This window comes from Peromyscus californicus, unplaced genomic scaffold (genome assembly GCF_007827085.1).
Source record: "Peromyscus californicus insignis strain IS unplaced genomic scaffold, ASM782708v3 Scaffold_5__1_contigs__length_169319896, whole genome shotgun sequence".
Classification (NCBI taxonomy): domain Eukaryota; kingdom Metazoa; phylum Chordata; class Mammalia; order Rodentia; family Cricetidae; genus Peromyscus; species Peromyscus californicus.
In genome coordinates, this window is record NW_026294573.1 from 166,913,840 (window position 1) to 166,926,872 (window position 13,033).

The following is a 13,033-nucleotide window of genomic DNA, read 5'->3' on the forward strand; positions in this document are numbered from 1 at the left end:
TACGTGATCATTTAAAAACATCTTAACAATGATGTATAATACATCTTAGCAATCTAGATGTAAGGATTTAGAAGTATTTTAACCATGAAGAAGTGATCAATTTTGAATCCATAGATAGATGTACTTTGCCTGGTTAAGCATTGCACAGTGTGTAATTCACTCCCTTTCTATTGACTTTAAAGTTGATATATATTCATTTTTTTACTGAAATGGTACATTTTTATGTTGTTAGCTGTCAGTTTTTGCTTAGAGGCTCCTGGTTTTCTTGTCTAGAAATGTGTTCTGTTATAGAATTTCGACAGATATTTAGTCAAAATGTCTTGTGCTTTTGTGGTATTTTTATATTTTGCATTTTAATTGTTTTGGAATTTATGTTTAATATGAAGTTATTGTTTTTCCTAGTGGATAAGTATAAAGAAGTTCAGTACCTGAGTAGTCATCAGTGGTTTTTGCTTGGACAGCCTTAAATGTAAGGCCCATTTTGAACATTAAAGTTCACTTTATTAACTCTGGGCAGATAACCACATCTAGAAGACCAAAATCTATGAGAGGCAAATTACTTTGTCCTTGGATTTAAAAAATTGTTTGTTTGTTTGATTGATTGATTTTTCAAGACAGGGTTCCTCTGTGTAGCAGTTCTAGCTGTTCTAGAACTTGCTTTGTAGACCAGGCTGGCTTGGAACTTATAGAGATCGACCTGCCTCTGCCTCCCAAGTGCTGGGATTAAAGGCGTGCGCCACCACTGCCCAGCCTTAAAAATGTTTTTTTTTTTTTACTTTTTGCCTTTAAAAGTTTTTTTTTCTTTACTCGCAAACTATGATGAGTTCCCTCCAATAGCAGGATGGGAAGAGGGGAGTCTGGGAAGAGACAGACACTGCCTTTGTAGACGCTAGGGTGGAGGAAGTATCTGCATCAGGAGTGGGTGTATGGCTTCTTAGCAATAGCTCTGATTGGCATGTAGTTTGTAGGCATCTGCTGCTGTGAGTTCTGATTTAGGAAGCTTTTGATACTCTAGGGAGTTGTAGTTCCATCTCCTATTTCAAATCTCCCGATCCTTAAAACGCTTTTTTTTTTTTTTTTGGTTTTTCAAGACAGGGTTTCTCTGTGTAGCTTTGCGCTTTTCCTGGAACTCGCTTTGGAGACCAGGCTGGCCTCGAACTCACAGAGATCCGCCTGCCTCTGCCTCCCAAGTGCTGGGATTAAAGGCGTGTGCCACCACCGCCCGGCTTAAAATGCTTTTTTAACCTTTTATTTTATGTGTTTGGCTGTTTTGTTTTGCCTGTGCAGCAAGTGTGTGTAATGCTAGTGGGGGTCAGAAGAGGGCATTGGATCCCTTGGGACTGGATTTATAGCTAGTTGTGAGCCATCTTGTGAGTGCTGGGAATTGAGCCCTGGTCCTGTGGAAGAGCAGCCAGTGCCTTTAACCACCACGTCATCTCTTCAGTCCCCTTCATTCTTTTCCCTGATTCGTCTGATGTGCTGGCATCAGACATGGCCATGTGCTCTATGCCGGACTGTGCATCCCTGTCCCTTTTCTTGCTCTTTCCATTTTTGAGCCCAGATCTCACTGTGTAGCTCAGTCTAAACATGAGCTTGTCCTTCAGCCTCGTCTTCCCAAGTGCTGCAGTTACAGATGGACAGCTCTATTGGGCTTCTACATGCTTTCACTTGTCGCTTTGGAAAGCTTCAGCATCTTGTCTTCTGACTTCGATGAAATCTTGTTTTAACTAATGTAATTACAATCTCTTAATACCCATCTTTGCACATCCCCTGTGCCCCAGGAGTCCTTGTGACAGCCTGTCACAGTTCCTACCACACTGTAATTTGTAGTGCTTGTTGATGGGTACTTGTTTTTCCTACGAGACATCGCTTTTGGACACACATTTTGTCTATATGTTGAAAAACATTATCTTTTTAGTTTGAAGAGTCAAGACTCAGAAAGCTAAGGACATTTGAGAAAATATGGTATATCTAAAACAGTATATATATTTTTGTTTGATATATATTTATTCTTGTAATATTTTATACATGTTTTATAAGTATTTTATCCAAATTACGGTGTGTTACATGTAAATGAATTTCATATCAATTAAGTAGAATATTCCCTTATGCAGATAGGAGAAACTAAGTAAGTATAATTTATATGATGATTTGTTAATTTTCAGTGGGGGAAAATTAAGGCATCCTAATGAGCCAAGGGGGAAAATAGTAATTGAATATCAAAGGATACTCAGGGAATATATTTGTACAAGTATAATCAGTTCAGATGACAGAACATTTTGATTTAGAACATATGCATTTAGAAAGCCATGAAAAATTTATAAAACTATTATCAATAGTTTTAATAAATGATTACAAATAATTATTAGTGATAGATTATTAATCATTGTTAATAGTGTTTTATGTCTTATGTACAACCATCAAATGAGAAAAAGCATTTTAGTGTATTTACTGAATGGAAAGTAAGATTTTATTACTTTCTCAAAGTCACACATAGGAGCAACTGATGTCTGAAATAGGCTTTTAACTGTAATATATCAGTGGTTCCCCAAATGGTAGAGTCTTATATTATTTAATTTAAAAGAGACCATTACTGCTCTAGCTATTCAAATCCCATGAAGCACATTTCAAAATATAGCCTCTTTTAAAAATATATAGTAAGTGGTACATAGTGGTACACAGCAATTATTCTAGCACTTGGGTGGCAGAGGCAGGTGCATCTCTTTGAGTTCAAGTCCAGCCTGGTATATGTAGTGAGTTCCAGGCCCGCCAGAGCTATGTAGTGGAGCACTGTCTCAAAACCAAACCAAACCAAACCTTCTTTGGGAATTCATACAATTCCTTCTTTGGGAATTTCATACAATGTATTTTGTCATATTCATTTCCTGCTCCTCTAACTCCTCCCAGACCCACCCTTCTCTTCCCCTCTTACTCTGTGTCATGCCCCATCTCCCCTCTCTGAGAAGACATTAGCACGGGTGTTAACGTAACTCTGCTCCCCTCCCTCTTCTGCGGTGCTCCGTGAGCCCTAAGTGTAAGGATTGGGTTGTAAATGTGTAAGTGGGAACGGGCACCCCACAGTTAGCTCACCTCTTCAGTCTGACCGGTTGTGGATTTCTGTGGGAGCCACACTTATCTGTGGGTGTAAGGGTAAGAACGCAGTTAGAAGTTACACTGATTTAGGGACGTGGCAGTAGGTGGTTCTTCTCTAGGTTCCCGGGGCTCACCAGTCTCAAGTAGGTGACTAAGTTTACAGTACCAGGCCTGAATTCCCTCCGGTTGAGCAGGGCCTAAGTCCAATTAAGTGACTGTAGGTCACCCCCAGGTTCCAAGTCCCTTGTTTGCACCTTTCAGAATATCTCGCCCTCTGGTCATTGCTGTGGCTCATAGGCATTTCGGTGGATAGAACTGTGGACTGCCCTTCTCCTTTGGCAGGTTGTGCGCCTCCTTCACTATTAGGAGAGAGAGCTAGTCCTCAGTGAGGAGGCTTCCCGGTCAGATCCAGATCAGTTCCTCTGAGTGCTGTCGGAAAGTGTGCTGTTTCAGCAGTAGGTCTGACCTTCTTCTGGGAGGCAGCGCGGGGTTACAGCAACAGGCTGTATTGTTTTGGGGGTCTCTTGGACTCTCTTGACCAACAACTCGAAAGGAGGTTTCCATGCTTACCATTGAGGCTTTTGTTAGGTAGTCTTTGGTTTTGGTGGGAGCCTTATCACCCCAAATGGTGAAACTTTAATTAAACTCTATGCATATATCTTATACATATTATATATAATTTTAAGCAAACATAAAGTAATATGATTCCCTGTGGCCCCTTCAAACATCCTTAGTGTTGTAGATCCCTCCTCCTCTCTCCGTTTCCCTGCTTACCTCCTCTCCAGATAGGTCTCCTTCCTTCCCGTTATTTAGGAAGGATATGCTTAGTTTTTTGAAAATCTATAGCTACGTATCATTGTATATTAATTATATCTAAGTTTATCTGCCTCAGCCCTGCTTTCCCAGTCCACTGCTAGGGATTGGACTCAGTGGGACTCATGCCTGCTGGCAAACTGTGCCATTGAATTCATGGCCTAGCCATATGTCTCGACCTTTTTATACAGTGCTTTGTTTTATAGTTTTGTAGCTACTTTATCAAAATTATCATTTTAACTCTGAGATCTGTGAGGTAGTTAATCCTAGTAAGATTTCCGATTAAATAGAGGAGCAACCCCAGTGTGATGGCACATGTCTGTCCTCTCGGCACTCGGGAGCTGAAGTGGAGAGTTTGAGATTTAGGATCAGTTTGGGGTAAGTAGCAAGTTTCAGGCTTGGCTGTTCTACATACTGAGACCCTGTCCTAAACAAAAGAGATAAACTATTTACAGTTGTGAAAGAAATTATTAACTATAATTATTTTCTAACCTCCTTACATACTTGTCCTAAACAAAAATGATAAGCTATTTACAGTTGTAAAATAAATTAACTATAATTATTTTCTGATCTATCACCTTTAAGCATTTTGATTTTAGTTATGAAGCTCTATCAAACAGGATCTTGCACCAAACTTGTCATACATTGAGATATTTTATTGGACTCGTAATAATTTTATGAAGGAAAAGTCAAAATAAATGAAATAAAAGGTTTATACCACATGTTACTACTTTGTACTTCCTGGAAAGAATTTTGATCAAGTTTTATTACCAAAAAGGTTTGAATAAATAGAAATTATACTTAGAAATTACATTGGTGGTGGTAGTGCACCCCCTTAATCCCAGCATTTGGGGAGGCAGAGGCAGGCGGATCTCTGAGTGGAGGCCAACCTGGTCTACAGAGTGAGTTCCAGGACAGCCAGGACTACATGAAGAAACTTGTCATGGAAAACCAAAATAAAAAAGGAAAGAAAGAAAAGAAAAAAATTACACAGTTAAACATTTTAATGTATAAAATATTCATGTTATGACAAATATGCTTTTAATATTTTTTGCATTATAATGTAAGTTTGTAGTATTATAGAATGAAAATTGCATGTTTAATGTAAATACTATTTTTGACTAGGCAACATTTTACCACACTAATGCTTTCTTATTTTCAACATTTGATTTCTTTTTTATTGTCATTGTTTTATTTATTTATTTATTTTTTTGAGACAGGGTCTTGCTACATACATAGTCCAGGTTGGTCTTGAACTCAGGATTCTCCTGCCATAACCTCTTGAGTGTTGGAATTTTAGACATGCACCACCATATCTGCCTGATTTTGCTTTTTAAAAAGATTCAGTAAGCTGGTCTGTTTCTTATGTTTGGACTGTTTCATGCTCTGGTAACGAAGAACTAAAATTGATTATAGCATCAGATCGTCAAATTTTCTGCAGTGAGCTGAATTGAAGATGTATTCTATAATGTGCTTTTGTGCATGACACATAGTGAATTACATAGAAGGCAGATTTTCCCAAACTGTTTCAACTCTTTTCCAAAATAGTAATGACTAGTTTTGTTTTAGTTTGCAAGACCCTTAGAATGATTTACTCAGAGCAGCCACTGGCAGTATCAGCTCTGCAGTTTGCTTGCTCAGATTCTTCTTGTTGCCTGTGCTTTACTGAGTATTTATGTAGTAGCTTCCTTAAGAAACCATTTCTTAACCATAGTACTCATGATAAGGCATTATGCCATCTTATGTGCCCACTAAGAACTTTACACATTTAAAGCAAAGTCTTGTTTTCTATAGTAAACCCTAGTATAAGTTTGCAGACCAAGTTCCTAAGTTGGTCTCTTTATGTATTCTCCATACATTATTACTGCTTTAGCAGAAAGTCATGTGCTTGCATGTTTTATGCTTAGATCTTGAAATTCTTTTGGCCTTGATAAATGGGAGATGAAATAAAAACTAAGAAAGTTACATGTGTCTATAGACAAGATAAAGAAGAACATAGGATAAAATAACTTACTCTGGCACTAAGAAGGCATTTTAAAACTGTAATAATAGCTCATATGTGCACTGTAGTAAGTCTTAGCATGCATGGAAAATCTTAACTTTAAAGTATCTTATGAGTTAAGTAGACCCCTTTCCCCTCTTTCATCCTTCTGTTTATAGTTATTGATTATTTTTATTGTGACAGGGGCTCCCTGTGTTGCTCAGACTGGTTCTGAAGTCCTGGGCTCAAGAGATGCTCCCACTCAGTCTTCCACATGGTTAGCACTACAGGCCCGTGCCACCTAGCAGCAGGATAGAATGAACACTTCATTTTACAGAAGGAACAGAGGGGTAATGAGCTTCAGCCTATGACCTTGACCGTTAGGAGGGAGTTTACTAAGACACAAAAAGTGCAAACCACAGTAGAGAAAGATGGATATCTGTAAGATATAATCAGTAAGAACCAGCAGAGGCCCTTCACGGTGGCCGTAACATAAAATGGTCAGCTTTACTAGTAACTTAGGAGTGACATAGGAATGCAGAAAACGTCCAGACACCTGTGGGAATTGTACATGAAATCAAGATATATGACTGTATTTCACACTTTAGGTTTGAAGCATAGGGAGGTTATTTGGCACAGCCATTCTGAGAGCCGTTTGGCTCTTAAGAGATGTGTCAGTGTAGTGGTAGATAAAAACCTACTACAAGAGCACCGTGGAAACTCTGTATTTGGTGAAAGATAGTACAGAAATCAATGCCAGTTAAAATCCCAACATACTCAAGAGTGAAGACAATATTTGGAAAAACTATATTTATTATAATGCTGTCAATGGGAATTAAAAGCCAGATATATCAAGACTACTTCCTTATGCCTACATATCTATCTGCAAATATATTTACACTTACCTAGAAGAGTGCATTCTGAATTTATCTTGGTAATCTCTGGAGAAGATTAAAGGAACCTTAGGAAAATTAAGTACTGTTAGTTTTTTTTAAAGAAAATATTTATAACTATAAAATAGTACTCAGAGCAAATGTAGAAAATGTTGACAGTTTTAGTGCTGGGTGTGGTGCTCATCCCGATGACCCAGCACTGATCACCCTTATATACATAATGAGTTCAAGTTCAAACTCAATTTACCTTTATAGTAATAAGGATCAAGAAACTTACCTAATGATGGTGAACGTTTATTAAGAGAAAAGGAAAAGTTATAATAATATATTAAAAGCTATTTTATAATCTTTAAGTATGGTGGTGGTATTATATGTATATAGAGAATAACTTAGATAAGAAAAAATAAACCTTTGTTTATTGTTCAAGATTTGCTACATTACTCTATTGCATGTGATAGAAGACATTACACGGTATAAAGTTTTTAATACAAATTCATGAAAATAATTTAGCTGTACAATCTGACTTTAGTCTAAAAAGTCAACGCTAGTTTTTCTTCCATTTTTAAAAGTCATTCTTGACAAAAACTTTACAGCCTTTTTATTTACAGCTTCTCTCCACGATAAAATGGCAAACCCCAAAGAGAAAACTCCAATGTGTCTGGTAAATGAGTTAGCCCGTTTCCATAGCATCCAACCCCAGTATAAGCTTCTGAGTGAAAGCGGGCCTGCTCATTCGAAGGTAAGGTCATAAAGAGGCGGCGGACATGCTAACCCACTGTCAGACTCCATTGTCAGGTGTGAACTGTGCTCTATTTGGGGGTGTGTGTGGATGGCCTGAGGACAATTATTAAGTCTTAAGCAAGTTGTATTGTGTTATGTTTTGTAAAGCTCTCAGATACAGTACCTCACAAGGAAACCTTGAAGCCATAAGATTTTTAACATTTTGTAGTTGAAGGATCTCAGCTAAAGAAATGTTAAGTGCCTTGCTTAGGAGTTCATAAATGCCAGCACCAGCGCTTGCGTATGGAGTATAGTGTTCTTCCTGGTAAATCAAGCTGGTAGAAGTAGGGTGGTCAGAGGGGGTATTGCAGTGCTTAAATATTGATATGTCTTTTCCAGTGTGATGTTTAACTTTTAAGGTTCATAGTTTAAAAAAGAAACTGTAAGTTGTGTGTACCAGTATTATTATCTGTGCATTTACTTACAATGATGTTCTTTTAAAACAAGGGCAGTTTATATTTGTAGCTAAATATGCATATATTTTACATATAAAACACAGAAATATACACATCCATATTTGAGCTCTGCTCCTTTGGAAAGCACTTCAGTTGTACATGGTTTTCCCTGACAGATTTGAAATCTTGGGTATTTTGATAGTCCTAGACTTTTGCACATAATATGGAAAGAGTTGGTTCTAGAATGAGTTGGTTACTCTATAAAGCCGGTGGCAGTCGGGTTATTTGAATGTTAGGCGATGGGACACTGCATTCTGTCGGGTCTGTTTGCTGTTAGCTTTTCTGAGGTGTTGTGAGCAGTATTGGAGTTCCCACCACCTCCCATCTGTGTTAGCAGAGAAGGCAGTTGTCTTGTTCTGTCTGCCCAGCTGTATAGCCCAGCTCCTTCCTACCCATTCTGTTCTTAATCCTGCTAGATAGTTTACGTTCTTCAGAATAGTTCATGGGATTTTCACATCTCTTTGCTATCTCCGGAATTACAGTATTAATTCCTTGATTTTTTTCTTCTTCCTGTCTCTGTCTCTCTCTTTCTGTGTCTGTCTCTCTCTGTGTGTCTGTCTCTCTCTTGCCATTCCAGCTTTACTTTCTCTGCCTTTTGCTTCTTCCGCTGCTTGTCTGTCAACAGTTTCTCCTTCCAGTGGATCATACCCATCAGCATACAGGCATGTTTTAAGACACATTTTCTGTCTTAAAAATAAGCTGACAGTATGTCTTCCTGGAGTTGCTATGATCTCTTTACTGTATCTCAGGACTCCAGGAGAACTCCATACTGGCTGTTTGTAGTTCCTTCCTGCTCAGGTCTGTTCCTCCCACCTCCACCAGTCAGAAGCAGTCACTGAAGCCCAGCGGCAGCTCCTGTGTGAGGGCAGCTCCTGTGTGAGGGCAGCTCCTGTGTGAGGGCAGCTCCTGTGTGAGGGCAGCTCCTGTGTGAGGGCAGCTCCTGTGTGAGGGCAGCTCCTGTGTGAGGGCAGCTCCTGTGTGAGGGCAGCTCCTGTGTGAGGGCAGCTCCTGTGTGAGGGCTGCGGTACTCGGCAGGCTGTGTCCTAGACCTGTCAGCAGCACTGGGGATCGGGAAGTGTGTTTACCTCCTTGTTGGCTCTCAGGACATGCTACCCTCGGCTTTTCCTGTTGTGCCACTGCCACATGGATATATTGTTTACATTTTATTTATCTTTTTTTTTGTTTTTGAGATGTCTTGCTGTATTCTAGTCCAAGCTGTCTCAGGCCCATTGTCCTCCTGCCTCATCCCCTGCGGGCAGGTTTACATGCTTGCACCATCTATCATTCCTGACTCATTGGCCACATTTTAAAAATTGGATTCGTTTTTTTTTTTTTTTTTTTTCCCCCCAGATCTCCTAGAGCACTTCGGTTTGTATAGCCTGGTCTCTCTTCAGTTTGTAGACCTGGTCTCTTCTTTCCTGACTGTACATCCTTGCCTTGTGCCTTTGGATAACATAAATATGCTGATGCTGTCAGCTTTCACATTTATGTCTCTGTTAGCTTTCAGATTGGGACAAATGATTGGGTTCCCTACTTATCACATCAAAGCGGACCTGGCTGCCAGGTTCTCCAGCACCCCCAGCCCCTACCTGATACAGGGCCCTCCTGGCTGGCATACCTTGCCCCCTACCCTAAATTCTCCAGCTCAGGGGCTGGGCTGCCCTTCCCTATATAATCCAGACAGTTTGGTTACCTGACTTTTTCTTCCACTCTCTCTTTTGGACCACCTGACTGCTGCACAGAGTTCCCCTCTGCAGCGGTTTGAAAGAAAATGGCCCCCAGAGTGAGGGGCACTATTAGGAGGTGTGGCCTTGTCAGAGTAGGTGTGGTCTTGTTGGAGGAAGTGTGCCACTGTGGAGCCGGCTTTGAGGTCTCATATGCTCAAGCCATGCCTAGTATCTCAGTTCACTTCCTGTTGCCTTTGGATTAAGATGGAGAATCCTCAGCTTCTCCTCCATCACCATGTCTGTGTGCACACCACCATATCTTGCCATGATGATAATGGACTAAACCTCTGAAACTGTAAATGAGCCACCCCATTATAAGAGTTGCTGTGGTCATGATGTCTCTTCACAGCAATAGGAACCCTAACTAAGACACTCTCTTTCCCCTTCCCTCCCCTCTCTCCACCTCCTCATGTGGCTGAGGGTCATGTCTACTCTGGACTCCCCCAGATGTCCCTGCCTCTGATTATGCTCTTCCATATATCTATAATAAACTTTATGCTCCACTGTTCCTAGGAGCTGTCCCCCCCACCCCCATTCTCATTCAGTCTCTAGCTCAGAGCATCTTCCCTGTACTTTGGAATTGTGTGTCTGATTACCTGTTAGTTACCTCTACCTAAATGGCTACTAGAATTTCCAAACTAAGGGCATCCAAAACGGACTCCTGATCTTGGTCACATGCTTCCCTTTATTTTTTTCAGTAATTTAGTACTTTCATATATTTTATTGTTTTGTCTCTTCTAGAATAATCTCTGAGGAGAGGACTTTATTTTGACGTGGTTATTGCTCTTTCCAGTGCCTGGAATGGTACATGTATCAGTACTCAGTATTTGTGAAATGAGTGGATGCATAAACAAGTTCATGAACAGTTGATTTAGTTCTTTGTTTAGATAGAAATGAGCTAGCTTTTCTCAAAGACAGAGTGGAAATGGGCTAATAATTTTTTTAAATGTAAATTTGAAAAGAGTGGATAAATGTAAATTATTGCCTAGAAAACTAGAATCTAACTTATTCCCTAAATAGACTTTAAAATAATGAGCAAATGGACTAGGGGTTTAGCTAAGTGAGTGTGCTTGACTAGCACATGTAAGATTGGGAGTTCAGTGCTCAGTGCTATAAGAAGTAAAAACAAAACAAAAAATAATAAGGAAATCATATTTAAGTGCTGGGCGGTGGTGGCGCACGCCTTTAATCCCAGCACTTGGGAGGCAGAGGCAGGCGGATCTCCGTGAGTTCGAGGCCAGCCTGGTCTACAGATCAAGTTACAGGAAAGGCGCAAAGCTACATAAAGAAACCCTGTCTTGAAAAAACCAAAAAATAAAAAATGAAAAAAAGGAAAGCAACCTTGTTGCTCAGTTTTTTTCATTGTTCTAAGTTTATTAAGGAAGACAAATTTAAGGAAGAAAAATATTTGAAAATTTTATTATTGATCTTTTTCTAACATTTAAAAAATATTGTTTTAAATGCATATTAAGAGTATGTGTTTGTTCCCTTTTTTAATTGTTAAAATCTTATTATTCCTTCCTTTTCCTTCACCTCTCCTTTCTCTCCTCCTCTTTTCCTACATAGCCCAGGCTGTCCTGGGCCTTGTGGGCCTCCTGTCTCAACCTCTGTGTTTGCTGATTACAGATGTGTGCCACTACATCCAGCTGACCAGTCATCACTGTTCTTAAACCAAAGAAGTGCTTTAGGACTTCGCAGTTGCTATTTTGGTAGTAGAATTTTTGGTATTTGAATGTGATCCTTTTAAATTTAAAGGTTCTGTAACCTAAAAGTAAAAACACTGAGCCAGGCAGTGGTGGGGCATTCCTTTAATCCCAGCACTCGGGAGGCAGAGGCAGGTGGATCTCTGAGTTTGAGGCTAGCCTGGTCTACAGAGTGAGTTCCAGGACAGCCACGGCTACGAAGTGAAACTGTGTCTCCAAATACCAACAAGAAAAAAAGTGAAAACACTGTGAAGTGGAAAATAATTTTTATGTGTTCATGCACAAATAGAGATCTATAAGGTAAGGAGTGTTGGAATAATTCAGCATATCCATTAAAACAGAATAAAACTGATGGTTAGCATTGACTGTCAGCTCAAATCACCTGGGAGGCTGGCATCTAGGCACATTTGTAAGAGTTTACTTCGTTTAAGGTAGCTTTGGTGATCCTGTTGATTAGGTTAACTGAAGTGGGGAGACCCACCCTATAGGGTTTGGGACCTGAACCGCCAAAAATGAAAAATAAAAAAGGACGAGACCAATTACGCACTAGCCTTCAGTCTGCTTCCTGGCTGGGTACTAGTTGCCTTAAATTCCTGCTGCCAGGACTTCCTTACTGTGAGCCCCAAACCTGTTCTTTCTTAAGTTTCTTTCGTCAGGGTATTTTACCAGCAAGAAGAAAAATAACCAAAACTTCTTTCTTAGAAATAATCAAAGTTTCAAGTTTGTTTTTAAGACCTTGGCTTAGGGTTGTGGGATCTAGCTTAGTGGTGGAGTACTTATCTAGCATGCACAAAGCCCTGGATTTGATCTCTAGCAGAAGAAAAGATCCTGCCTACATTTTTAGTTAGTCTGTAGTACAGATGTGTTTCCAGCCCTTCACGGAAAGATCGCTAGGTCTCAAACTTACATTTCCTGGGATCACTCTCCTCGAAGCAGCTCGAGTTTAGCAGGAGTAGAAACACTGTGATCAGGGCATGCTGACTGACTTGTGATGTCTTGTGGGTGTTAGAGTTGGTTTTGTGCTTACTGGAGGCTTGTGCATGTTTGGTTTTAGTTCAGGGTACTGTTGGTGTTCTGTCAGAAGAAAAGAGCCAGATTACTCTAAACCCCACTGTCCATGTCCAGTAAAGGAAGCCTGACTACCAAGAAACATTGCATGACTCTGATTTCCCTCGTGGTTCTTCTGTTTTGAAATCTTTCCTTCCCTCTTCCTCAGTGATTCCTAAACCTTGAAACAGGAGGCGTGACATAAATGACCCTTCCAGAGCTGGGCACTCACTCTATAGTCTCTGTTCTCTTCATGTTGACCAGTTGTGGGCCTCTGTGTTAATCACCATCTACTCAAAAAGAAGCTGCTTTTATGTGAGTTGAGCAAAATACATAGCTATACATATAAGGTAAGAACTAAGGGTACTTAATGCTGTGTCCACTTAGTGGAATGGTAGTTGGATGCTCCTCTGGGGCCTGCGATCTAACTAGCCACAGGTTTTTGTCCTATTTAAGTGTGCCATGCAGGGGTTCAATTGTGGAGCAGGCCTTAAATCCAGCCAGTAAGTGCTGGTGACTCACATAACGTTCATGCCATTAT

The 13,033-nt window shown here is 40.0% G+C and overlaps 1 protein-coding gene across 10 annotated transcripts in view; it reads left to right on the forward strand.

Moving 5' to 3' along the window:
- The window catches only part of Stau2 (staufen double-stranded RNA binding protein 2), a 282,382-nt gene that overhangs the window by 28,694 nt on the left and 240,655 nt on the right, over window positions 1–13,033 (forward strand). For 4 of the 10 annotated variants that reach the window (XM_052717761.1, XM_052717757.1, XM_052717764.1 and 1 more), the window contains exon 3: window positions 7,389–7,519. The exons of 5 other annotated variants lie outside the window; for them this stretch is intronic. In XM_052717761.1, coding sequence (XP_052573721.1) covers window positions 7,406–7,519 — 114 coding nt within the window. In that variant the 5' untranslated portion in view covers window positions 7,389–7,405. Of the gene's footprint in view, window positions 1–7,373; window positions 7,520–13,033 lie in introns of those variants that run through there. One more of the 10 variants, XM_052717759.1, reaches the window with a different exon arrangement.